At 51.9% G+C, this 27,103-nt stretch overlaps 1 protein-coding gene and 1 non-coding gene across 2 annotated transcripts; both read right to left on the bottom strand.

The window, feature by feature from the left end:
• Positions 1–278: 278 nt before the first annotated feature.
• AIF1L (allograft inflammatory factor 1 like) lies at positions 279–26,118 on the bottom strand. Its single transcript, XM_029064193.2, has 6 exons — positions 25,886–26,118; positions 25,677–25,738; positions 7,563–7,629; positions 5,439–5,480; positions 3,079–3,241; positions 279–509 (listed from the first exon to the last, which is right to left on the bottom strand). Exons 1-6 carry the CDS (start codon positions 25,914–25,916, stop codon positions 422–424), a joined length of 453 nt encoding a protein of 150 aa, XP_028920026.1. The 5' UTR covers positions 25,917–26,118; the 3' UTR covers positions 279–421.
• Positions 11,473–11,610, bottom strand: LOC114811803. The gene has a single exon (XR_003759499.1). It is a non-coding gene; the product is annotated as a small nucleolar RNA SNORA7 (small nucleolar RNA).
• Positions 26,119–27,103: the final 985 nt, after the last annotated feature.

Here is a 27,103-nt window from a genome sequence, read left to right as displayed (position 1 = left end):
TAGTTTACCTCAGTGATCTTCTAGGGTAGGCAGCCTCCAGCTGGACTGGAGGCAGCGGTCAGTCCCAGGGAGGGGCAGGAAGATGGATTTCGTGCACTCCCTACTGAGAAATCCCAGAGCAAAACCTTTCAGATGACCAGGGTCAGAAGCCCTCCCACCCTCACCCACTTTGCCTTTTGAGGCTGAGGCTGTTGCATCTCTCTCCCCTGGTTTCAATCAACCAGACTTCCCCAACCCTGCCAACCTAAGGCAGATTCGTTTGTGCTTTAAAAAAAAAATCCTGATAACCGTCCAATGTTTAAAACAAAACAAAACCAAAAAACCAAAAAAAAAAAAGGTCAGACCCAAATAAACAAGCAAAATCACAATAAGACCGGAAACCCAGCCAGCGCCTGGGAGCGAGGCAGGCGGGGAAGGGTCCTCAGGGCAGGCTGGCAATGTCTCTCTCGGGTGGGGGGCCGCTCGGCCTCGGGCTGCTCTCGTTGGCTTTCCCTTCAAACATCATGACGCTGAGAGGAAAGGAGAAAACACAGGCACAAGAATCAGTTTGGGCAAGTCTTTTTGCCCCTGCTCCAGCCCCTTCCTCCACCCTGGGGTTGATGCAGCTGCCGGGCCCAACTGAGGCCAGTCCAGAGTGCCCGCTGCCGTGGTTACCATCTCGCTGCCCCGCCACTTCCAGTCCCCAAGCTCACTACACCGGGGCTGCCAGCAGAAGCCCGTGCCCAGATACAGTGTGAGAAGCAGCATGGCCTAATGGATAGAGCACAGGCCTGGGAGTCAGAAGGATCTGGGTTCCAATCCTAACTCCACCACTTGTCGCCTGTGTAACTCAGGGTAAGTCACTTCTCTGTGCCTCAGTTACCTCATCTATAAAATGGGGATTAAGACCGTGAGCCCTACGTGGGACAGGGACTTTGTCCAACCTGATTACCCGATTACTTTGTTTCTACCCCAACGTTTGGAACAGTGCCCGGCACATAGTAAACGCTTAACAAATATCATTAAAAAAAAGAGACACCCAGGGCCCGTGACTGCTCTTGTTTCCGTTAAGGCGGAGCCCGTGGTGGTCCCCGCGGCCTCCGCCTTTGGGCTGGCCTCCGGGAGCTCCTTTTGCCGGGCCCGTGACCCGGGGAGCAAGGGAGAGGGAAGGAAGAGGAGGAGGAGGAGAGCGTGGGGCTTGAGGTTGGCACTCCAGCCCTTGGGACCCTTCCAGCCACGAGACTAGTAGTAACGTGGGCCTAGCCCGAGCCCAGCCAGTCTTGGGTGGGTGTGGGGATGGCAGGAAGCCCTGGGGTTGGCCACGAGACTTGAGCTGTCATTTTCTAGAGCCCACAGAGGGGATGGGAGTTGGCAGGCTCGAGCATGTCAGAGTTTGTGCTGAAGAGCGGGGTAGGGGGCGGAGGTGGGAGTGGGGAGAGCAGCAGCTGGCTTCCGGCAGCCAGCATTATAGGAGCGGCAGTGTTCCTGAAAAGATTTCTTAGAGAAAAGAGGATAAAAAAAGGGCAGGAACTTAGCAAGCCAGCCACCCTGCCTATCCCCTGGGAACTATGATCGGAGGAGGGAGCGGAAATGAAGAGGCCCGGCTTTCCATATCACCTCGAAACAGAGATAGTGAAGGACCAGCCTGTAGACTCTAGACTACAAGCCTGCTGTGGGCAGGGAACTCCGTTATACTGTTATATAGTTCTCTTCCAAGTGCTTAGTACAATACTCTGCACACAGTAAGCACTCAATAAATACAATTGATTGATTGACCAGATCAGGCCTTATACCCACTCTCTCAGGAGTCTCTGCTAAGAGATGGGTGGGAAAGGGCAGATGCAGATGGGAAGGGGCAGGCACAGGAGGAGGCAAGGGCATCTCTTTCCCTTCCCCTCTTCAGAGGGAGAACCCGCTACATAAATGCCATCCACAGCTGCCCCTGTGCCCAGACAGTAGTGGCGGAGGCAGCAGCAGCAGCCCAGTGATGCCAACTGAAATGGGTTGGACCAATTCCTCGCCCCCCAATCTCCACAGCAGCTCCCCCAGAAGTTGGGGAGGAGAAACCGCTTCCACAAGAGAGGGTGGCTAGTGCGGTCATGGGTCAGCGGGTGTGTGAGAGTGTATATATATATATATGTACGTGTGTGCTTTGGCGACAGTGTCAATGTCCCTGCATTTATCCTATCTGCTCACTTGTGACGAGACTCTAACCTCATTGCGGACAGGGAACGTGCCTACCAACTCTGTTATACTGTACGCTCCCAAGCACTTAGTACAGTGTTCTGCACACAGAACGTGCTCAATGAATACGATCGATTGAAGTACCATATTTGCCATTCCCTAGCAGGACCCCATTGGCAGCGTTCTCTGTGGAATAATAATAATAATGTTGGTATTTGTTCAGCGCTTACTATGTGCCGAGCACTGTTCTAAGCGCTGGGGTAGACAAAGGGGAATCAGGTTGTCCCACGTGGGGCTCACAGTCTTAATCCCCATTTTACAGATGAGGGAACTGAGGCACCGAGAAGTGAAGTGACTTGCCCAAAGTCACACAGCTGACAAGTGGCAGAGCCGGGGTTCGAACCCATGACCTCTGACTCCAAAGCCCGTGCTCTTTCCAGTGAGCGACGCTGCTTCTCTAATGTGGCCCAGTGGAAAGAGCATGGGCCTGGGAGGTCAGGGGACCTGGGTTCTGATCCCAGCTCCACAAGGTCTGCTGGGTGACCTTGGGCAAGTCACTTCACTTCTGTGGCCTCAGTTACCTCATCAGTAAAATGGGGAGTAAGACTGCGAGCCCCTCGTGGGGCATGGACTGTGTCTGAATTATCTTGAATCTACCCCAGCGCTTAGTCCAGTGCCCGGCACATAATAAGCAATTAAAAATTACTGTATGAAAAAAAGTCTTCCACTTCAGCTACTTATGGGCCTGAGGCTGTGGCTTCAACAGCACTGCAGGGAGGAAAGCGAAGAGGAAAGGAGATGCTGAGAGGCAGGGGGTAGGCAGCTGCAAGGTGGGCGAAGAACCCAGAATGCGAAGGATGGTCCTCTGGCAGCAGATTGGCTTCGGACTCCAAATCCCGGCCAGGCGGTACTCACAGCTTGAGGACGGCGGAGCGTTTCCCGAGCATCATGTTGACAAAGTCTCGATAGGAGATGGTCTCGCTGATGCCACCCGTCACTTCCGAAATCATCTTCTTCATCTCCAGGTGGGTCTTGGGGACTCCCAACTTTTCCATCATCCTCTTCAGGGACATCAGGTCTACAGGAGGGAAACCACCCCCCTCAAGGCTAGGACAAACCCGTTTGCTAGCAGGGAAAGGAAAGGGCCGGATGGGAACGGGTGAGGAAGACACCAAGAGGCAGAGTAGGGACAGATTTAGTTCTAGCCAACTCCGGACAAAAGGGGAAGTAAGAGGAGGGGGAATTCTCTCCCAGACTATCTCTACATGGGGGAGGTGGGAGGTTTGGAGACAGGAGAGAGGAAAGAGAGGATCTGAGAGTAGCAGAGTTGCGTGTTGTTTGGAATTTAAGGAAGATTCCCACCCCAACATAGGGAATTCTGAAGAAAACATGGAGTTTTCTTGAGGTTTTTTTTTTCAGACTGTATTTGTTAAGTGCCTACTATGCGTTGAGCACTGTTCTAAGCACAGAGGATGATTCCCTCCTCTACGCAAGGAATTCTGGTGGAAACAGGAAGTTGTCCTGAGGATTTTTTGTTTTGATTTTTTTAATAGCATTTGTTAAGGATTTACCGTGTGCCAAGTACTGTTCTAAGTTACAGGAAGAACCGTGGTTCAGTGGATAGAGTCCGGGCCTGGGAGTTAGAAGGATCTAGATTCTAAACCTGGCTTTGACATATGAACTGCTGTGTGACCTTGGGTAAGTCACTTCACTTCTCTATGCCTCAGTTACCTGAGCTGTAAAATGGGGATTAAGAGCGTGAGCCTCTTGTGGGACAGGGACTGTGTCCAACCTGATTAACTTGTATCTACCCCAGTGTTTAGACCAGTGCTTGGCACAAAGTAAGTGCTTCACAAGTATTATTATTACTACTACTATTAATAATAATAATAACAATGAATTCTGGGGTACATACAAGTTAATCAGGCCAGACGCAGCCTTAATCCACATGGGACTCCCAGTCTACCTAGGAGGGAGAACAGGTATTTAATCCTCATTTTACAGCTGAGGAAACTGAGGCACATAAATGGCTTGCCCAAGGTCATAGAGCAGGCAAATGGCAGAGCCAGAATTAGAACCCAGATCTTCTGATTCACAGGTCCAAGCACTTTCCATTGGGCCATGTTGCTTCTCAGGTCTTGCCTGTCTCCAAGTCCCCTATCACTCCCACTAGCGTGGAACCATTTCTCCGTTGTCTGCCGCTGCCGCTGTTGCTCCTTTCCCTCCCCAGAAGTAGCTGCATCCCAAAATGGGAGCAGCGAGCGCCCAGGGAACTGGCAAAGACTCCTGGCATGAACTCTGCTTCTGCCGCTGAGCTTCAGGTGGCAGGGAGAGAACGCGGGGCCTCAGCCAGCTCCCGAAAATACCACATGGGGCAGGAAGATAAAACCAAGGAAAATCATAAAATTTTGAAAAAACAAGGGAGGCCCAAACAAACCCCGCAGAGCTGGAGCTTACGGCCCTCCGCCCCTTCCCCACCCTCCCTGACCCCAGCTGGTTCCCCGCAGCCAAGGTCTGAGGCAATTTCCTGCGGATTGTTCTGGGGTGAAACAATGTGTTATCAGCAGAATCCTCCAGCGGGTTGGCAGGCAGCAAGGTGGAGGGGCTACAGGGCCGGGTGGGGCCAGGGGCCAGGAGGTTTCCAGTTACTGTACCGTCAGGCCCGTGGATGCTGAGATTGGGCATCCAAGAGCCAGTCGGGCGCGTTCTCTGCCAAGCCCGGGGGGGAGCTTTGAGGGGCCAACTCTTTGCTCCTTTTATGAGACAGGCACAGGGAGAAGAAGGCTGCCCTTCTGGGGGACAGAGGAGATCAGGCCCGGCTGGGGGACAATGGGGAAGAGTCGAGGCTCCTACGGAGCGGCTCCCGAGCTTTCTGCCCGGTTCCTCCGGGGGCCCAGTACCCTGAGAACCTGTTAAGCTCTGTCGCTGACCGACCCGGGCACTGTGACCCAGTTCGAAGCCAGGCTGATGGCTGGGATGCTACAGAAGGGACAACTGAAGGGGCCTGGGGTAAGAGCTGGAGGAAAGGAGAGAGGGAGAGGGAAGGGAAGAGGGAAAGAGGGACAGAAGGGGGGGGGGAGATGAAAACAGAAAGAGACAGTGAGAGAGACAGCAAGAGAGAGAAAGAAGCCCACTGATGGCTCCCTAAAGCTCTATAAGGAGAGGAGGAAGAAGAGAGGTGGGAAGTAAAGCCCCTGAGGAAAAGCCAAGAGCTGATAACTAGGTCAGCTTTCTGAAAGGGCAGTGAGTTCCCGGGGCCCTGATCAAGCACTCACCAATCTCTCCTTCATTGTTGAGGTCAAACTCCACGTACTTCTCTGGAAGACACAGCAAGAGTCAGAGTTAGTCTCCCAGGAGGGGAGGAAGCCATCAGCCCAGAGAGGATCCAGGGCAGAGGGACGGAGGACAGAGGAACGGCTCAGTCCCCAAGTGGCAGGAGCCTGGCCCAAGGTTTCAGGTTCTGCTGCAGCTCCCTCTCCCCAGCCTCTCCATTCTGATTCCCCCCCCCCACCCCAGTTATGCACCGTAAGGCATGGCGGAGAAAGAAGGGAAGAGTGAAGCGGAGAGGCAAAAAGTTCTGCACGGCGTAGTGCTAGAGCTCGGGCCTGGGAGTCGGATAGTCATGGATTCTAATCCCTGCTCCTCCTCCCGTCTGCCGTGTGACCTTGGTCGAGTAACTTTACTTCTCTGTGCCTAGGCTACCGCATCTGATAAAATGGGGATTGAGACCGTGAGCCCTGCATGGGATGGGGACTGTGTCCAGCCCGATTTGCTTGTATCGACCCCAGCACTTAGTACAATGTCTGGCACATAGTAAGCGCTTAACAAGTAACATAATTACTATTATTAAAGTTCTTTTCTGATTTTAGCAAGGCCACTGGGGCTGCCTGATTCTCTATTTCCAGACTTGGCTGAGACAGTGGGGCTGGATGAGTAGAGAGGCAGCAGTGAGAAGAAGAGACCCCCTCGTGGTGCTCCAGGCAGTCCTGATTTATCTTCCCTATTCACCATCGACTTGCTGTGTGTCTTTGGATGTGTCACCTAACCTCTCTGGACTCCTGGACTGCAAAGTGGAGGGAGCAGTACCATCCCCTAGCAGTCAAACAGAGAGACAGTGGGGGCATATGAGGGCATTTGCAGTAAGCTCCCTGAGCTTCTAAGAAGAAAGAAATCCAATTATTAAGGAGACAAAAGAAAGACCAGGGAGGGAGATGGGGATCAGCTTCTTCCTCCTAGAGAGGAGAAGGAAGAGGAGAAGAAGGATGAGAAGGAAGGAGAGAGGGAGAGGAGGAAGAGGAGGAGGACAAGGTGAAAGAGGAGGAGGACAGGGAGGAAGAGGAGGAGGAGAAGGAAAAGGAGCAGAAGGCGGAGAGGAAGAGGAGGAGGAGAAGGAAAAGGAGCAGAAGGAGGAGAGGAAGAGGAGGAGGAGAAGAAGAGAAGGAGGAGGAGGCAGATAGAGGAGGGGATGGAGGAGGAGGAGGCAGAGCTGCATTTTCCCCCTAGGTGAGGTAGGAGCGGCAGGGCCCCGCTGTGCCTTTTGCTCCCGAGAGACCTAACCTAGACGAAAATGAAGATCAGCCCCGGATCTTAAAGAAGTCACTCCGGCTCCTGACCCTAAAGGCCGGGCTGCACGTCCCTGGCAGATGCAGATTTCTCCACAAACCCATTCGCTATATGTTGACCCACATACACTCCCTATGTATATGTTTTCTCTTCTTCCGGGCCGGCTGGCTGGAAACCGCCAGGCAGGGCCGCAAACAGAGGGGCCTTTATGCCGCCCCCCCCGGCCCCAGCGCAGCCTACGTGTTCGTGTTTTCTTTTCATCCCGTGCTGCCGGGATTCAATGGCCCGAAATCCTTCCCCGCTGCCCCGGTGTGGCTACACAAATGCCCATTCTCTGCAGGGGCTTCCAAACCTCTCCCTCTCGGAGGGTGCACAATGGGCTGATTGTAAGGGGCCGCGGGAGCCAACGGGGCAGGGGCAGAATAGCAGGGCCGGCCCTGGGGGCCGGGGGCAGGGGGGAGGAGAGGAGGAAGGAGGGGGAGGAGGGAGGGGGGACAGAGGAGGCCTCCGTGGCTGGGCCGAGCACTCTGGGGGTTCGGGAGTGGGCCATCTGTAGGACGAAAGATCTTGGGAGCAGAGGAAAAGGTGCCACGATGCCACTTGTCCCGGGAAGCCCACAGGGCCCTCTGGCACAGGGCCTGAAGTAGAGCCTAAAGTTGGAAGGGGAGGGAAGGCTCCGGGCCTGGCTCTGCAGATCTGGATGCTCTGATATTGCAAGCGTCCAGAGGGAGTCAGGAATGCAGTCTTTTGTCCCAACAACCGTCAAGCTTTCCCACGGCAGAGGGTTTGCAGGTAGGGGAAGGAGAGGGGGAGAAGAGGCTGACCCCATGACTCACCTTTGAAGGCGGCCAGCTTTTCCTCCAGGTCCTCTTCATCGCTGAATTTCTGGTCACAGAGAAACTCCTGAGAGATGGAGAAAGCAGGGGATGGAGTGGGAGGTGGCACAGGTGGGGGATTCCAGGGGTGTGGGCTGGTGGTGAGGGGAATTGTCCTGTGTTCCTGACCGCAGAGGCTGGTTTGGCCAGGCTGAACGCAGAGAGGAACCTGGTGCCCGACTGAGCCCGTTCAGCCTGAGGCACCTCAGTCTTCGGGGTCCTGGGAGAACCAAGGCAGCTCCAGGGGGGCCCCGGGGTTAGGGGTCATCCTAGTTGACTCCGGGGACCTCCGCTCAAATCGCGACAGCCTCTCTGCTGCTTCTCTGGGTTATGAACCTTTTCTGGCCACTCTGGGAGTCAATCGATCAGTCAATCAATCGTTTTTATGTGCAGAGCACTGTACTAAACACTTGGGAGAGTACTCTACAACAGACTTAGGGGCATGTTCCCCACCCACTTTGAGATTTCAGACTAGAGGGGAGGATAGACATTAAATACAAATTATTTAAAAATATGTTCCTAATTGCTGTGGGGTTGAGGGTGGAGCGAATATTGAAAGCCCTAGGATCACAGATTCAAGTTCATAAAAGAAGCAGAAGGGAGCGGAAGCTGGGGTAAAGGAGATTCAGGGAAGGCCTCTTGGAGGAGTTGTGATTTTAATGATACTTTGAAGGTGGGGAGAGTGATGATTTGGCTTATCTGGAGTGAGAGGGAATTCTAGGTTAGGAGGAAGACACGGGAAAGGGGTCGGCGGCGGGCTAGACGAGATCGGGACGCAGTGAGTAAGCTGGCACTAGAGAAGCAGAGTGTGTGGGCTGGGTTTTAGTAAGAGATCAGTGATGTGAGGAAGGGTGGGGCGAGGTGATCGAGTGCTTTAAAGCCGACGGTAAGGAGTTTCTGTTTGACGCAGGGGCGGATGGGCAACCGTTGAAGGTTCCTGAGGAGTGGAGAGACATGGACTGAACATTTTTATAGAAAAATGATCCGTGCAGCAGAGTAAAGCATGGACTGGAGAGGGAAGAGAAAGGAGGCGGGGAGGTCAGCAAGGAGCCAGATTCAGTAGTCAAGCCTGGGTGGGATAAGTGCTTCGATCAGTTTGGTAGCAGTTTGGATGGAGAGGAAAGGGCGGATTTTAGCGATTTTGTGCATGGGGTGGGGGGCCGGGGTCCCTCTCCCGTACTACTTCACTCAGGGACTGACTGCTCCTGCTGTGTTCTTACAGTGTCTCTCCCCAACTCCTGGTTTCCCTCAGCAGACCTAGAGATTCTCACTGTCTCCTGGCTCGGAGACCAGAGGCTGGAGACCCGAAGACTACCTGAGAATCAAAATCCCAAGCTCCCTTGTCCTCCCCACAAATACCCTCCACTGAGGAGGAAACACACACTGACCTGCTTAGAGAGCCACTGTTGACCTTAGGGAGAGATTCCTAGTCTTCAGGGCCATATTTTTTATTATTATTATGTTGGGGGGTTTTAATGGTGCTTGTTAACTGCTTAATGTATGCCTGGACACTACTCTCAGCACTGAGGTAGACAGAAGATAATCAGGTGGGATACCGTCCCTGTCCCACATGGGACTCATAGTCTAAGTCAGAGGGCGGAGGATGAGGAAACTGAGGCACAGAGGAATTAAGTGACTCACCCAAGTTCACACAGCAGACAAGCGTGGAACCGGGATCAGAGCCCAGGCTGTTCTGACAGAAATGCTGAGCGCAAAACCCTTGGCTGCCTCCCACTAACCAGTCCTTCACTCGATTGTATGTATTTATTGAGAACTTAACTGTGTGCAAAGCACTAAGTGCTCGGGAGAGTACAATGCAACAATAAATAGATACATCCCCTACCCACAATGAACTTACAGTCCTGGCTCCCAGTTACGGCTGGCTGTTTTACCTCTCGTCTTATTGATACGCTTTCCCGTCTGCCTATTTTGTGCCCATTTTGCCGTCACTGGGACCCACTCTTCTGTATCTTGCAGCGATCGTGGAAGCCTCTCCTTTCTGCTGTTCTCTTTCAAGCTCTTCTCCCCACTTTCTCTTCCTCTTTCCTCTTCCACGCAAGCATCGGGGCCCTACCCTCAAGCAATCAGTCGGCACCACACAGACGCTGTGCCAAGCTTTTGGGAGAGGACAATAGAGTTAGCAGATATGACCCCTGTCTTCGAGGACCTAACAATCTAATGGGGAAAACAGACACTAAAATAAATGATAGGTAAGAGGAAGCAAAGATATACAAGTCAGTGTTATGGGGTCGGGGAAGGAGTACCCGAAGATGAGGTGATACAGAAGTGCCGAAGGGGGCTATTTTGTGGGGGCACAGGGTGGGGAGATGAGGCAGCAAGCAAGGCAAGTCCTGAAGCTGCCCTGGGTGCGAATCCTACAATATTCCCCCTACCGAAGTGGCCCTGGTCCTGACTGCACTTGCAGAAACGGGAGCGATCCAATATATTGCTGTTCCTGACCGTCAAAGAGATGCCCTGCCATTCAGTTCGAAGACCACCCTGTAAGCTCACTGTGGGTAGGGAATGCATCTATTTATTGTTGCATTGTGAGAGTGCATCGACGGGTGTGAGCGTCGTACTGATAATCTCTTGTGCCCATGGAAACAGCGTGGCTCAGTGGAAAGAGCACGGGCTTCGGGGTCAGGGCTCATGAGTTCGAATCCCGGCTCTGCCACTTGTCGGCTGTGTGACTGTGGGCAAGTCACTTCACTTCTCTGTGCCTCAGTTCCCTCATCTGTAAAATGGGGATTAAGACCGTGAGCCCCACGTGGGACAACCTGATTCCCCTGTGTCTACCCCAGCGCTTAGAACAGTGCTCGGCACATAGTAAGCGCTTAACAAATACCAACATTATTATTATTATTATAGTACTGAACCTCTCCTGGCGCCTGCTCAGACACCAAACTTTGTCAGCTGGACTAACAGTTGAGTCAGAGGGCCTGGGATGGCTGGAAGTCAGAGAACGTGAGTTCTAATCCCAGCTCTGCTTCACGTTTGCTGTGTGACCTCAGGCAAGCCTTCACTTCTCCGTGTCTCAGTTACCTCGTCTGTAAAATGGGGATGAAGACTGTGAGCCCCATGTAGGACAGGGACTGTGTCTGACCTGATTACCTTGTCTCTACCCCAGTGATAACGTTGGTATTTTTTAAGCGCTTACTATGTGCCGAGCACTGTTCTAAACGCTGGGGTAGACACAGGGGAATCAGGTTGTCCCACGTGGGGCTCACAGTTAATCCCCATTTTACAGATGAGGTAACTGAGGCACCGAGAAGTGAAGTGACTTGCCCAAAGTCACACAGCTGACAAGTGGCCGAGCCGGGATTCGAACCCCTGACCTCTGACTCCAAAGCCCGTGCTCTTTCCACTGAGCCACGCTGCTTAGAACAGTGCTTGGCACACAGTAAGCGCTTAACAAATACCCCCATTACTATTATTGAGTTGTTTTGGCAATTTTGGTGATCTCTGGCACACATCCAGCCACAGTCTCCTGGTCCTGTTATGCCCAACGACCCACACCCAACAATGGCTGATAGAGAAAATGGACGCAATCTGAGATCGCAGAGCAGAATACCTCTGAGACCTCAATAGCAACAGAGAGCAGAGTTCGAGTACGACACTCGGGGTGGCTGAATCTGCCATGTCTCGTCCGGTCCTGTCTTATGCTGCCGAGCCGTCTCCGACCCGTAGCGACTCCATGGACGTATCTCCCCCAGAACGCCCCACTCTCCGTCTGCAATTGTTCCGGTAGCGTATCCGTAGAGTTCTCTCGGTCAAAATATGGAAGTGATTTATCACTGCCTTCTTCCAAGCGGTCAACTTGGGTCTCGGCCTCGACTCCCATGCCGCTGCTGCCCAGCACAGGTGAGTTTTGACCTGTAGCGGATCGCCTTCCACTTGCTAGCCACTGGCCAAGCTAGGAATGAAATGGGTATGCCCCTGCTTGACTCTCCCTCCCGTAGTCGGTACTGGTAGAGTACTGGAAACTCTCCAGGTACCATCCTGAGAGGGGTAATCTGCTAATAGAACCATTCATTCTGGCCATTCATTCATTCATTCACTCAGTCGTATTTATTGTGTGCTTACTGTGTGCAGAGCACTGTAATAATAATAACAATAATGTTGGTATTTGTTAAGCGCTTACTAGGTGCCGAGCACTGTTCTAAGCGCTGGGGGGAGATACAGGGTGATCAGGTCGTCCCACGTAGGGCTCACACACTTTTAATCCCCATTTTACAGATGAGGGAACCGAGGCACAGAGAAGTGAAGTGACTTGCCCACAGTCACACAGCCGACAAGTGGCAGAGCCGGGAGTCGAACTCACGACCTCTGACTCCGAAGCCCAGGCTCTTTCCACTGAGCCACGCTGCTTCTCCGTACTAAGCTCTTGGGAGAGTACAATCTGTCCCCTGAATTGTTCCAACACAGGACCAAACGGAATTGGGTCAGAGTTCCAGTTCCAGTTCAGAACAGCGGCCCGGCTACTGGGATGGTCTGAACCACCAGTGTGGTGAGCTGAACAGAGCCAAAGACAACAGTATGCAGGAGACCGGCCGTGAGCAGGGAGTTTTCTCCAAATCAAGTCTTCAGGAAGCTTTCCTCTATGTCAGTCTCCCCTCTGTGCAGTATGGCTGCGGTAGTAATCATCCTCACCATCATCAATGGTATTTATTGAGCTCTTACTGTTTGCAAGCACTGTATTAAACACCTGGGAGAGTACAATACAGTAGATTAAGTAGACATGTTCCCTGTCCACAATAAACTTAGTAATACCTCTGCCCCCTCGCTAGTCTGGATCACGAGGATGAGACCGGGGAAGGGCTTTGGTCACTGAAGAAGACTGGCTCTGGAGTATGATCACCTATTAGAGTGAGTCCCTGGGTGGGATTGAGATAGGGCAGTTTGGCCCCGAGTCAAATCCTACCGTTGACAGAAGCTTTGGGTTCCTGTAACGGATGGGTGGACCAGATTGTGTTGGGAGAGGAGGCAGAGCCTCCCTGTGCTAATCCCAGGACCTGGCCAGTCAGAAACCTTCTTCAGAAGGGGACAGAGCAGATAATCTACCTAAATTCACAGATTTGAGCCGCTCGAGGGACAGGGTGTGGGTTTAATTCCCACCTGCGTACTCTTTCAACACTTAACAGTGTCTACTAAATACTATTACTATTCCTGTTGGTAAATTCTATAAAATAACAGATAGAAATTTAGGCTGCTTTTTTTGCTGCTCCTCCTCAACAACACTGGGGACGGGATTTCCCCAGGAAAGGCTCCCATTTGAAGAAAACCCGTGGATTCTTCTTCTAATAATGACAGTGGCGTCTGATAAAGACTAACTATTGGCCAAGTACTATAGCGAGCACTGGAGTAGATGCAATATATGCACATGTTCCGGTCCCACGTGGGGCTCACAGTGTAAGGGGGAAGGAGAACAGGTGCTGAATCCCCATTTTGCGGACGAGGAAACCGGGGCACAGAGACTTGTCCGACTTAAATTCTCCGGGCCTCAGTCACCTCATCTATGAAATGGGGATTAAGAGTGTGAGCCCCACGTGGGACGGGGACGGTGTCCAACCTGATCGACTTGTATCTACCCCAGAGTTTAGAACAGCGCTTGGCACATAGTAAGCACTTAACAGGTACCACAGTTAAGTGCTGTGGGAGGGGGAGGGGGGATGAATAAAGGGAGCAAGTCAGGGCAACACAGAAGAGAGTGGGAGAAGAGGAAAGGAGGGGCTAGTCAGGGAAGGCCTCTCGGAGGAGATGCGCCTTCAATAAGCCTAGAGAGGGGATGCCGGCTGAGTTCTCCAAAATTCCTTCTCCAGACCATTCCCAGGCCAACGTATCATATTCCAGCCGCGGTATATTTATATACAGATATATGTCCATATATACGCTATCTGCCACCTTCGGGAAACACTAGATTGAAAGCTTCTTGAGGGTGTGGGTTACGTCTTCCAGCTCTAATGTACTGTGCTCTCTCCAGTGTTTCCTACATTGCTCCGAACGCAGTAAATGCTCAATAAATATCCCTGATTGATTGAAAATACACAACAGTTAATCATGCTAGAGAGGTGAGTCTAACCCAGGCTTTGATCAAACCTAAAATGAAATTCTGGATTTTTCTTTTTTACAGTCAAAGATGTTTTCCCTTGCAGTGAGCATTAATTCCTGGAAAGTTTTGGAAATCTGCTTTGAGGTTTGAAATGGGTAATGGACGGACTAGAATTTCCTACCCAAGAAGCCACTGATATTTGCACTGAGCAGCCTGGAAAGGGAGAGGCAGCTGAGCTTCAGTCCCTGGTGTAGTGGATAGAGAAAGGGCCTGGGAGTCGAAGGAAATGGGTTCTAATCCCGGCTCTGCCACCTGTCTGCTGTGTGACCTTGGGCAAGTCACTTCACTTCTCTGGGCTTCAGTTACCTCATCTATAAAATAGGGATCGAGACTGGAAGCCCCATGTGGGACAGGGACTGTATTCATTCATTCAGTAGTATTTATTGAGCGCTTACTATTTGCAGAGCACTGTACTAAGCGCTTGGAATGTATCCAACCTGATTTGCTTGTATCCACCCCAGAGCTTAGTACAATGCCCTGCACACATGGGGCTCACAGTTTGAATCCCCATTTTACAGATGAGGTAACTAGGGCACAGAGAATGTAAGTGACTTGCCCAAGGTCATCGGACAGATAAGGGGCAGAGCCAGGATTAGAATCCAGATCCTTCTGACTCCCGGGCCTGTGTTTTAGCCACTAGGCAACGCTGCTTCTCTAGACCTTATGAGCAGGGAATGTGTCTGTTAATTCTGTTGCATTGTACTCTTCCAAGTGCTTAATGCAGTGCTCTGCACATTAGTAAGCATCCCATAAAAACCACTGATTGATGGATTGATTGGTGGCAGCAGGACAGGGTTGTCCCCAGCATTCTCTCTCCCCACCTCTGGAAGCAGCATGGCGTAGTGGATACGGCACGGACCTGGGAGTCCGAAGGTCATGCGTTCTAATCCTGGTTCTCTCACTTGTCTGCTGTGTGACCTTGGGCAAATCACTTCACTTCTCTGTTCTTCAGTTACCTCATCTGTAAAATGAGGATTGAGACTGTGAGCCCCCGTGCGACAGGGACTGTGTCCAACCCGATTTGCTTGTATCCACCCTAGTGCTTAGTATAGTGCCTGGCACATAGTAAGCCCTTAACAAATGCCATTATTATGATTATTACTGATAGCTTCCTCTCCTGACCCTACCCCTCTGAGGTCATCACCGACTCCTGTGCCTGTAGGCCGGTCATGGAAGACCAGGCAGATGGGAGGTGGGTACGAGTTCCAATGCACCTGAGCCGCTCATGTCAGTTTATGTCGGCTTTTGCGGGTGGGAAGATCAACCCTAAAATGGGAGAAAACTGAAGAGGAGGGAAACTGGACAGTTAGGGGACTGTGCAAACAAAGCTGGGGGCAAGAGGCAGCGAAATCTGAGCCCAGAAGCTAGGAACGCTAGAGAACCTCCAGCCCTAGTGACTTCGGTGGGCCAGTGAGCCTGTTAAGTATGATGGTATTTGTTAGGCGCTTACTACGCGCCGATCGCCGTTTTAAGTGCCGGGGTAGATACAAGGTAATCAGCTTGTCCCAAGTGGGGCACACAGTCTTAATCCCCATTTTACAGATGAGATAACTGACAACAGATGAGAGAGGTTAAATGGCTTGCCCGAGGTCAAACAGCAGACAAGCGGCGGGGCCGGGATTAGAACCCACGTCCTCTGCTCTTTTCGCTAAGCCACGCCGCTCTCTTACTCACAGAGCACCCAACAGGCCACAGTGGCTGTTCCAGTAGCGGCTGAGACCTTCATGTAGCAAGCTGGATGCTCTAGGTATTTATTGGTCTAGAGGCAGGGGGCTGGATGAGATGACCTCTTGAAATAAAAAAAAAATAAATGGCGGTATTTGTTAAGCGCTTACTATGTGCAAAGCACTGTTCTAAGCACTGGGGGATACAAGGTGATCAGGTTGTCCCACGTGGGGCTCACCGTTTTAATCTCCATTTGGCAGAGGAGGAAACTGAGGCACAGAGAAGCTAAGTGACTTGCCCAAGGTCACACAGCTGTCTAGCAGCAGAGCGGGGATTAGAACCCGTGACCTCTGACTCCCAAGCCCGCGCTCTTTCCACTGAGCCACGCTGCTTCTCGAAATCAATTTGAACTTTCGGATTCTTTGGAAAGAAGTGGGATATGGAAGGGCAGGGGGTCCTCTGCCTGCCACCCTCTCACACCTGGACGGCCTCTCCCAAAGCCTGGAGCGGAAATGGACCAAGAGGTCTGGGAGAGGACTCCCTTCCCCAGGAGATGCTGTCAACTCTATCCAAAGAGAGAAACAGAAACGCTAGAATGGAAACTTCTTCTAGAGTAGAAATCTTCTAGACTATGAGCCTGTTGTGGGCAGGGATGGTCTCTATTTGTGGTTGAGTTGTACTTCCCAAGCACTTAGTACAGTGCTTCGCACACAGTAAGCGCTCAATAGATACCCCTGACTGGTAGATTGAAGCAAGAAAAAAGCAGAAAGCTAAATCCAAAGGCTCAAGCTGTAAACGACCATAAGATGGAGTGATATATCCCGAGCATGGGGGGATGGAGTTCCAGCTCTAAGAGGACAAGTATCATTTCAGGGGTGGCTCGGGGCATCGTTTAGCACAGTCTGGGTGCCCTGAAGGTAGCAAACCACACCAATACCCTCCCAGGGAAAACTTCCCGGCTCCTGGTTACTGTGAATGAAAAACGACCAAACGTGCAAATGAAGCCAGCCCAAAAGAAATTCCACCTTCGGGTTCCGGTGACTCTGAACTTGGTTCTCACCGCGGACGAAGCCGGCAAAATCCGGGGTGACACTGGATCCCTGGGTCACGCGATGGCTTATCAACCGCCCTCCTTATAAGATATTAACAAGGACAAGAGATAAGGGTGCCCATGCGGACCGTGCCATCGCGGCCTGGCACCCTATCCCACAGGGTGGCACACGCAAACTCGCCAGAAGGCAGTGCATCCCCAGGCAGTCTCGGCCCCGGACGGATGCGCAGCCGGGGTTCTCCTCTCTTCCCGGCAGGGCTCTCTGGACTCACGAATCCTGAGTCTGGAATGACCTTTGTGCAAAAAAGGGGTAGAGAGAGGCCCCAGTGCCCCTCGGGTGGATCCGGGAGACCGACCGGGAGGCTGAGGCTGGCGCCAAGCCAGAGATCCTTATCCGCCCAAGCAGGAGAGCTGAGGCAATTTGCCGGAGCCACCCCTGTCCGTCCACTGCCGGCCCAGAGCGGCTCCGGGGGAGGGTGGCCCTCGCCGACTTCCCGGCTTCTAATCCCGGCTCCGCCACTTATCTGCTGGGTGCCCTTGGGCAAGTCACTTCACTTCTCTGGGCCTCAGTGACCTCAACTGTAAAATGGGGATTGAGCTGTGAGCCCCCCGTGGAATAGGGACCGTGTCCAACCTGATTTGCTTGACTCCGCTCCAAGGCTTCGTACAGTGCCTGACACGCAGCAGTGCTTAACGGACACCACAAATATTACGGAGCAGCCGCGGGGCTGAGTGGATAGAGCACGGGCCTGGGAGTCAGAAGGATCTGGGTTCTAACCCTCGCTCTGCCACCCATCTGCTGGGTGACCTCCGGCAAGTCACTTCACTTCTCTGGGCCTCGATGGCCTCATCTGTAAAACGGGGATTAAGAATGTGAGTCCCATGTGAGACGGGGACCGTGTCCAACCCGATTAACTCGTATCTACCCCAGCACTCGGAACAATACTTGGCACATAGTAAGTGCTCAACAAATACCATAATTAATTAAAGAGTTAACAGGGACCGTGTCCAATCTGATTAGCTTGTATCTACCTCAGCACTTAGCACAGTGCTCGGCACAAAATAAGTACTTAACAAATATCATTATTATTAGCCCCGAACGAGCTGTGCGGGTTGGGCACGAGGTTGGTCCGCAAGGTCCCCGGTCTCCCCTCTAGCCCCGTGGGAAGTTAGAGGAAGTCGCTCCCTTTGCCTTATAAGGGCAGAGTTGGTTGGCCGGGGGTCGCCCCGTCCCTGCTATCTGGGCCGCCCGGAATGTCAGCTATGCCGTGAGCAGGAGGCCTCGCTCCGGCCCTAATCGCTGTGCCGGGGCAGCTGGTGAAATGAAATGAAAACAACAACAGAAAAAGCGGCGGTGGAGATCGAGAGCACAGCATCCCCTCGGCTCTCAGGGAGGCTAAAGAACTGGACTGCCCCCGTACGGGATGGCAGCCAGGGAAGAGGGAGGGTCACGGCGTGACCTAGTGGATAGAGCTCGGGCCCGGGAGTCAGAAGGATCTGGGTTCTAATCCCGGCTCCACCATGAGCCTCCTGTGTGACTATGGGCAAGCCGCTTCACTTCTCTGGGCCTCAGTTACCTCACCTGTAAAATGGGGATTAAGAATGTGAGCCTCATGTGGGACAGGGACCGTGTTCAACCTGATTAACTTGTAGCCCAGAACCTAGAACAGTGGTTGGCGCGTGGCAAGCGCATAACACGTACAATAATTATTATTAATTATTATTGTCCCAGGGATGGCCGAGGAGAGGGCCAGGAGAGCCAGGACTGAGAGCCAGAGCCGACTCCTACTGTCTCCATGTCCAGACGTCCCCGTGGTGGGAATCTTTCTATTCTTACCCATTGAGCCACTTAGCCCAAGCAGCTTTAGTCCGTAGATCTCTGACCCACTGACCCCTGGGGAAACCCCAGAGGAATCTGGGTTCGGGCCGCAGCAGCCTGGGGGTTGGATGCTGCTGAACATCCCCGGCAGGGTTTTGGCGGGGCCTTTCCGGAGCCCCAGGCTCAGCCCCAAGGCTCGGCTCGGACACTCTGGAGGGAGGAAGGGCTGGGCACCCCTTGCTTAGGAACAAAAACGCGCTACATAACAAAGGGGAGGTCACTTCCTGTGAACAATGGCTCCTATTCTTCGCTCCTCCTGCCACCCAGTATGTCCCTGACATATCACGCCGGTCCTCACTGTTTGCCTCAGGGGCGAAGTAAACCAGGGGACCGCAGACCCCTTTGATCAAGTGGGGAAGGAGGAGAGGAGAGCTATGGGACTGGACAGCTCTTTCCTCTACTTGCCCAAGACCCTCCACTCCAGGTTCCAGATTAGTCTCGAAGGCACTTTTGGTTGCCTTCTGGCCACGCCACCAACCTGTGTAGTAATAATAATAATAATAATAATGTTGGTATTTGTTAAGCGCTTACTATGTGCCGAGCACTGTTCTAAACGCTGGGGTAGACACAGGGGAATCAGGTTGTCCCACGTGGGGCTCACATTCTTAATCCCCATTTTACAGCTGAGGTAACTGAGGCACCGAGAAGTTAAGTGACTTGCCCAAAGTCACACAGCTGACAAGTGGCCGAGCCGGGATTCAAACCCACGACCTCTGACTCCAGAGCCCGTGCTCTTTCCACTGAGACACGCTGCTTCTCAGGGTTTTCAACCCACCGATCAGTAGTATTTATTGAGCACCGACCGTGTGCAAGAGCACTGTACTAAACCCTTGGGAGAGTACAGTAAAGTAGATATGGTCCCTGTCCTCAAGGAGCTTATACTGTAACGTTTTCCCCTGAATCTGGCCTCCTTCATTCTTTGTCGGCTGTGTGACTGTTGGCAAGTCACTTAACTTCTCTGTGCCTCAGTTCCCTCATCTGTAAAATGGGGATTAAGACTGGGAGCCCCACGTGGGACAACCTGATTCCCCTATGTCTACCCCGGCGCTTAGAACAGTGCTCGGCACATAGTAAGCGCTTAACAAATACCAACATTATTATTATTATTTCCTAGGGGTTAATAGAGTGTTCTACCAACAGCAGGTGCTTAATAAATACTATTACTACTATTCTACGGATAAACTACCAGAACGATTGCAGGTGGAGGAGGGGCATCCTGGGAGAGATGTGTCCATGGTGTCTCGGTGGGTCGGAGACAACTCTACAGCAGAAGACAATACTACAGTGCTGTTACCACCTTACTCCTAATTTCCCTTACTTGCTCTTCCACTCCCTTCTGCATCGCCCTGACTTGCTCTCTTTATTCATCCCCCCTCCCAGCCCCACAGCACTTACGTACAGATCCGTAATTTATTTCTTTCTATTAATGTCTGTCTCCCCCTCTAGACTGTAAGTTTGTTGTGGGCAGGGAATGTGTCTGTCATATTAGTATATTGGACTCTCCCAAACGCTTAGTACAGTGCTCCGTACACTGTAAGCGCTCCATAAATATGATTGATTGATTGATTGATTGATTGATAGAGCTTCTCCCATCCTAACCCTAAGCAGAGCCACCCAGCCCCTGGAAGTGTGGCTAGCAGGTTGAGGAGTCAGTGCAGACAGACCCGGAGTCTTCCCCTGCAGGGTCGACCATCTCAGCTAAGGGACTATGACTTAGTGCTGTAATTATTTAATTATTCAATCATTCATTCATTCATTCATTCATTCATTCATTCATTCAACCGTATTTACTGAGTGCTTACCGGGCGCAGAGCACCGTACCAAGCACTTGGGAGAGTATGATACAACAATAAACAGACACATTTCCTGTCCACAACGAGCTTACAGTCTAGAGGACCTGTCAGAAGGAACTGGGTTCTAAATCCGGCTCCACCGCTTCCTTGCACCTCAGTTCCCTCATCTGTAAAAGGGAGGTTAAAGCCGAGGGTTCCACGTGGACACAGACTGAGTCCAACCCGATTATCTTGTATCTCCCCCAGCGCTTAGAACAATGCTTGACACATATTAAGCACCTGACAACTCCCAGAGTAAAAAAAAGCACAGTTTCTTGCACAGTAATCTGCTCTCCTGGGATGTGGATCTGACATAGCCATGATGTGAGGAAGCTGTTCTAACTATAGAGAACTCAGTGGATGTGATTAGGCATAGCATAGTGAGTGGCAGCCTGAGTTTCAATCAACCAATCAATCAAGTGTATTTTTTGAAAGCTTACTGTATGCAGAGCACTGTACTGACCGCTTGAGAGAGTACAATATAACAGAGTTGGTAGACACGTTCCCTGTCCACAATGAACTTACACAGTCTAGAGGGTCTGAGTTTCACTTCTTTCCAGGTTCCTGCCCAGAGAGCACGGGGAGTCCGGTCCTTTCTGTTCCAAGCCCCCATCCGATAGCAGCCCATCTCCTATGGGGAGGCCCACCAGGTTGGAATTTGAGTACCCCGTTAATCAACTGCATTTAATAAGTACATACTGTGTGCAGAGCACTGTACTAAGTGATTGGGAGACTGCAATACAATGGAGTTGGCAGCCACCTTCCCTGCACTCAACAAGCTTATGGTCTGGAGGGGGAGACGGATGTTAATGTAAATAAATTATGGATATGTACACAAGTTCAGTGGGGCTGAGGGAGGGGTAAATAAAAGGTACAAAGTCAGGTATAAGGGCAAAAGAGGAAATGAGGACCTAGTTGGGGAAGGCCTCTCGGAGGAGATGTACCTTTAATAAGGCTTTGATGGTGAGGAAAGTAATAGTCTGGCGAATATGAAGAGGGAGAGCATTCCAAGCCAGAGGCAGGACAGGGGCGAAAGGTCGGGAGCAACATAGATGAGATCAAGCTACGGTGAGTGAGCTGGTGCTAGAGGGAGAGAAGTGTGCAGGCTGGGTCATAGCAGGAAGTCGGGGAGATAAGGTAGGATGGGGCAAGGTGACTGAGCGCTTTAAAACCGATGGCAAAGAGTTTCTGTTTGATGTGGAGTTGGATGGGCAATCACTGGAGGCTCTTGAGGAATGGGGAAACAGGGACTGAATATTTTTGTAAAAAAGGATCTGGGCAGCAGAGTGAAGTATGGATTGGAGAGGGGAGAAACAGGAGGCAGGGAGGACAGCAAGAAGGATGATTCGATAATTAAAGCAAGATAGGATAAGTGTTTGGATTAACATCGTAGCAGTTCGGATGGAGAAGAAAGGACGGATTCAAGTGATGTCAAGGTTGAACCGACGGGATTTGGTGACAAACTGAATATGTGGTTTGAATGAGAGAGGTGAGTTGAGGATAAGGCCAAGGTTACAGGCTTGGGAGACAGAGAAGATGGTGGGGCTGTCTTTATTGTAAGACCGTAAGGTCACAGTGGGCAGGGAATGTGTCTGTTATAGTGGTATACTGTATTCTCCCAAGTGCTTAGTACAGTGCTCTGCACACAGCAAGCACACAATAAATGCAGTTGACCGATTCAGTGACAAGAAAGTAAAGGGGAGGACAGGGTTTGGGTGGGAAGATACGGAGTTCTGTTTTGGACCTGGTCCTTGGAGCCTCAACACAACCCCCTAAAGAGATATGCCAGACTCCTTTAGGGCCAACACCTTCCCTTCCTTGACTAGCCCAATTTCTCTCCGGACCAGCTGGGCAGGCTCTTCTGCTTCTGCCCACCTCTTCCCCCTTCCTTCGGTACTCCTCACCCAGGGTGTGGCCAGTTTAGCAAGCCATCAAGCATCTCTGTCCGGCCTCTCTGTGGGTCAGCTAGCTTGCTGGGCTGCGTTCCCAGCCTTCACTCTGGCTGCCTCTTGCTTGGGACCGGCCGGATCAGGGTGGATTCGGCCGATTCGTAAATCAGAGGGCTGGAGCAACCCCCGGCAGGACTGGGAAGAGGTTAAAGCTCCAGGCTCCTGACCAGCGGCCCAGAAAAAAACAAGAATGAGCCAAGAATGAAGCAGGTCTGATGGTTTCTTCCCTCTGGCTGGCCAGGGAACCCCACAGCTGGGCTGGCCGGGGAAGGAAACTGGAGGCTAGCGACCAGGTCTCTGAGAATAATAACAGTAATAATATTTATGGTATTTGTTAAGTGCTTTCTATGTGCCAGGCACTGTACTGAGTTCTGGGGTGTATAGAAGCAAATCCAGTTGGATAAAGTCCCTGTCCCACATGGGGCTCACAGTTGTTCCACTTTTCATAGATAAAGTAACTGAGGCACAGAGAAGTGAAGGCATTCACCCAAGGTCACACAGCAGACAAATGATGGACCCGGAACTAGAACCCATGGCCTTCTGACTTCCAGGCTCGTGCTCTATCCACTAAGCCAGCCTCTCCCTGATGCCAGCTAGTCTCCAGGATCTGTCACACGGCCCACTTCAGGGGGAGAGGGAGACAGCTATGGGAGAGGGGCAGCATGGCCTAGTGGATAGGGCATGGGCCTGGGAGTCAGAAGGACCTGGGTTCTAATGCCCGCTCCGCCTCTTATCTGCTGTGTGGCCTTAAGCAAGTCACTTCACTTCTCTGTGCCTCAGTTACTTCATCTGTAAAATGGGGATTAAGACTGTGAGCCCTGTTTGGGACAAGGACTGACTGTCCAACCTGACTAATCTGTATCTACCCCAGCTCATAGATCAATATTTGACACATAGTAAGAGCTAAAGAAATACCATCATTATTATCATTATTAGGAAAGTGGGGAGAGGAAGGGCTTCACTGCTCTCGGAAGCGGGAGGTAATTTCAGTGTGGACAGGGAGTGTGTCTGTTATATTGCGCTCTCCCAAGAGTTTAGTACAGTGCTCTCTGCTCAATAAATAAGAATGATCGATTGATTGAGGAGGAGAGAAGGTGGTCCTGGCTCATGGCCATCGGTCAAACAAAAGGTAAGGTAGGGTGCCAGGAAGAGGTGGAACACGGTCCCCGCCCTACCCCGACCACTGCTTCCCCCACCCCTGCGCCCTGTTGCTGGCACTGGGACCCAGCTCATGTCCAGAAACTCAGGAAGTCAAAAGAGAGCAAAGGGTAGGGCCCCAGAAGGGTGGCCTTGCCCGGGATGAGTAGTGAAGGAAGATTGATTGGCCTCATAACTCAAACTAGACAGGTTCCTGACCGTGAGTTGGTGTTCTCACCTAGATAGGTATTTAGGAATGAGCCTTGTTGTCTCTCTGCTCTCCACTTCCCTAACCCCGGTACCAGCCACCCAGAAAGCAGGTGAGCCCATAACCGAACCCCTTAACCCGGACCACCAGGGCCTGCCACATGGGAGAGAAACTACCTTCTTTCAGTCATGCCAACTGGATTCCCATAGGCCTTCACTTTGGGCCGGGAAGGAATCGAACAGCAACAACGTGAGGCCTTCTCAACTTTTAGAAAGTTGGGAAGGCCGCGACCAAGGCTGGGGCTGGGACTTTGGGTCTGAAGGACAGTGTAGCTCTGCTCCTCTAGCCACGGTGCCCTATCGCTCTTATTGTATTTATCGTCACTTTTGTCTATTTTCCATTTTGTCATCATCTTTTCTTAGGTATCTATTGCTTACTTTTGAGCTTGTGAGCAAGGGGCCAAGGATCATGCCTATATCTCATCCATGTACTTATTCCCCCCAATACTTAGTTTAATGCTTTGCATGCAGTAGGGGCTTAATAAATACTACTTTGCTTTATTTCCAGTTCATTTATTTGCAATGAATCCAATCATTCAGTGGGATTTATTGAGCGCTTACTGTGTGCAACGCACTATACTAAGCGCTTGGGAGAGTACAATATAAGAATAAACACACTCCCTGCCCACAACGAATACCACCATCACTAGATCACTAAGGATGACAAAATAGAGTCGTTTCCCTAAAAGGTATCGCTTTATACTCCAAGAAGGAAACATCAGAAGCCCAGTCTGACTGCGTGGGTGGGCAGAAATTCAACGTCAAAGTTCTGAAGCCACATCCGGCCATCCATCCCGCAAGCCGGATGGGACGCATTTCAGAGTCATGAGTCCTTCCCGAACACCTTCAGCAAGTGTGGTCCATTCTCACTGGAGACCCGTCATGGGCCCGGGAGAAAAAATGGCCATTTGGTTGACTTTATCCAGAGGCAACGACCCTTCAGACCAGGCTGAAACTATCTTCATTTGAGAAGCAAATACCGGTTCACTCTGTGCCATGCCAAAAACATGGGAAGCAGCATGGCCTAGTGGATAAAGACAGGCCTGGGAGACAAAGGACCGTGGTGCTAATTCCGGCTCTGCCACTTGCCTGCTATATGGTCTTGGATAAGTCACTGAACTTCTCTGTGCCTCGGTTTCCTCAGCAGCAAAATGGGGATTCAACACCTGTTTTCCCTCCTATTTGACTGTGAGCCCCATGTGGGACAGGGACAGGGTAATTTATCTCCTAATTACCCCAGCACTTAGGACAGTGCTTGACATATAGTAAGTGCTTAACAAATACCATAAACGCCCAAAGCCACCCCAAAGAATTTCTAAGCCCCGCCAAAATCCCACTCTGCTTTAGGGCAGGTAACACGCCTATCAACTCTGTTATATTGCACTCTCCCAAGTGCTTAGTACAGTGCTCCGTACACAGTAAGCCCTCAATAAATGTTTGATGGGGAGACTGGAGAAAAGTTTCAGTTTCCAAGGAGGACTCCGCAGACAGTGGAGTGGGAACGCTAGAGGGACGAAGAAGGGTGTGTAAAGCACCAATACCAGGCGTTTGGCCGCTTCTAAAATCCTTTTAAATTAAAATCCCCAGGGGGTTCGAGGAAGAGCCTCTCTCTATCTGGCTGTCTGGACCCTTTCGAGGTGTCTCCTCTGAGCGGGGCATCCATCTACGGGGCAGTTCTGGCCACAGGGTCTGTGCTATGGGGACAAGGCGGGAACCCGCCAGCAATGACCAGACCCTCCCCCTTCCTCACCGACTTTCTTGTGGATGAACGATTTACAATCCAAGACTCCAGCCACCTTTAAGCAAACTGGGGGAAAATCTTCTCGCTTAGAGTCAAAGAAAATTAGGCAAAACATTTGACGGGGACAGGGAGAGGGGAAGGAGCTGTCGTTCCAGTCCAATAAGCAGAAAGAAGGGAAGAGTACGTGAAGTTTCAGACTCGGAGATAGGGGATAGGTAGGATCTGGACCCTCACAAACTCCCTCCCGTAGCACCGCAAATCTCTCCCGATGGCAGGCGGTGGAAGGAGTCAGAGGAGACGGCTCCCACCGGCTACGTTTTCTTCCCGCCCTGCCACGGGGGTCCAGCTTTGACCCGGAGGGGTCACCCCTGGTGTGCGGCAGGCGCTGGACCGCCAGACCACCTCACGAGAAGACGCTCCCCAAAATCCACCGGCGGGGACTTACCCGGTTGATCTCTTCCAGCCTCCTCTCTTGCCGGGCTTTCAGCAAGCCAAAAGCTTTCCCTCCTGAAGAAAACAAAGGGGAGCGGCAGTGAGGCATCCGAAAGTCTGGGAAGGGACTGGACGCGTCTCGGGGGGGGCCTCTCCGGGAGCCACACCGCTCACAGCTGGGGTGAATGGTGTCCAGGGATGGAGAGGAAGGACCGCTCTTACCTTGGAAGCTGTTATTCAGGGTGACAGACATGCCTGGCTCTCCACTGGAGTCCGGAGAGCGTGGGACGAGGCGTTGGGCGGACGAGGGCACTGGGGGAGTCCTCGTCCGGCAGGGTGTAGGGAGCGGATTGATCAGAGGGGTGGAGTGGAAGGCGGGCGGTGCTCTGAGCACACCCCAGCCCGGTCCAGCTGCAGTCCAGCCCAGCCCAGCCCGGCCCGGCCCGGCCCGGCCCGGCCCGACCCCGCTTGAATGCAACTATTATACGGGACGGAGGAGGGGAGCCCTAACCCTCTGCTGGAGGACAGAGAAAAATGCACAAACAACGCCCGCCTCAACCTGTTGCTGCCCACCGAGGCGGGCAAACTTTAACCCTTTCCTTCACGGCCCAGCGCCTGGTTGCTACGAGTCCGCTTTTTTTTCACCCTTTTCCAAAAGCTAGGTTTCGGGTCAAAGGTGGACAGAGGACTTCCTGGCTGGAAGGTCGGAAAGCTTGAGTTTTAGCTCTCGACTCAGTCCCCCAACTTGCTGTGGGACATTCGTCATGGGTTCTCGTCCTGGCTCTGCCACTTGCCTGCTGGGTGACCCTGGGCGAGTCACTTCACTTCTCCGGGCCTCAGTTACCTCATCTGTAAAAAATGATAAGACTGTGAGCCCCATGTGGGACAGGAACTGTGTCCAATCTGATTTACTTGTATCTACCCCAGCACTTAGTACAGTGTCTGGCACATAGGAAGTACTTAACAAAATACCACAGTTATTATTCTTATCCACCTCTCTGAACCTCAGTTGCCACATCTATAAACGGGGTGGTTGGAAGGAGGAGGGTGGAATAACCTCTGGGGGCAGGGGTCCTCTTTCTATTTCGCAGAGGGATTGTGAGGTGAAATGAGGTAACAGGTAAGAAAGCACTTTGGACTTCAAAGTGCAGAACCAAAAGAAGCATAAGCAAACCAGTAATCTCTGCATTCCGGTCCTTAATCGCCCCTCACTCACACCTCAGTAAAATCTACAGTCCACCGAATTCACATCATCCGGGCCTACCAGACCATTGTGGGGATGAAAGGGTTAATGAGGGAGTTAATGATGAATGAGTGAATCCCCCTGAGCGCCTTAGAGTGTGTGAAGAATAAATACTTCAGAGACGGCCTGTCTAGCTCTCTGTCTAGCTAGCTCCGCCTGCCCATCTAGATATCTGGCCAGGCCGGGCTTCATGAGAC

This window comes from Ornithorhynchus anatinus, chromosome 4 (genome assembly GCF_004115215.2).
Source record: "Ornithorhynchus anatinus isolate Pmale09 chromosome 4, mOrnAna1.pri.v4, whole genome shotgun sequence".
In the NCBI taxonomy this organism is placed as follows: domain Eukaryota; kingdom Metazoa; phylum Chordata; class Mammalia; order Monotremata; family Ornithorhynchidae; genus Ornithorhynchus; species Ornithorhynchus anatinus.
This window is presented reverse-complemented; position numbering and strand designations above follow the sequence as displayed.

Bases quoted from the DNA above. Each gene is read 5' to 3' on its own strand.
- AIF1L (XM_029064193.2), bottom strand. From the start codon at position 25,916: ATGTCTGTCACCCTGAATAACAGCTTCCAAG. The intron at 25,739-25,885 runs GTAAGAGCGGTC...TGTTTTCTTCAG, and splicing joins CCTGAATAACAGCTTCCAAG to GAGGGAAAGCTTTTGGCTTG. The intron at 5,481-7,562 runs GTGAGTCATGGG...TGTGTCTTCCAG, and splicing joins AAAGCTGGCCGCCTTCAAAG to AGAAGTACGTGGAGTTTGAC.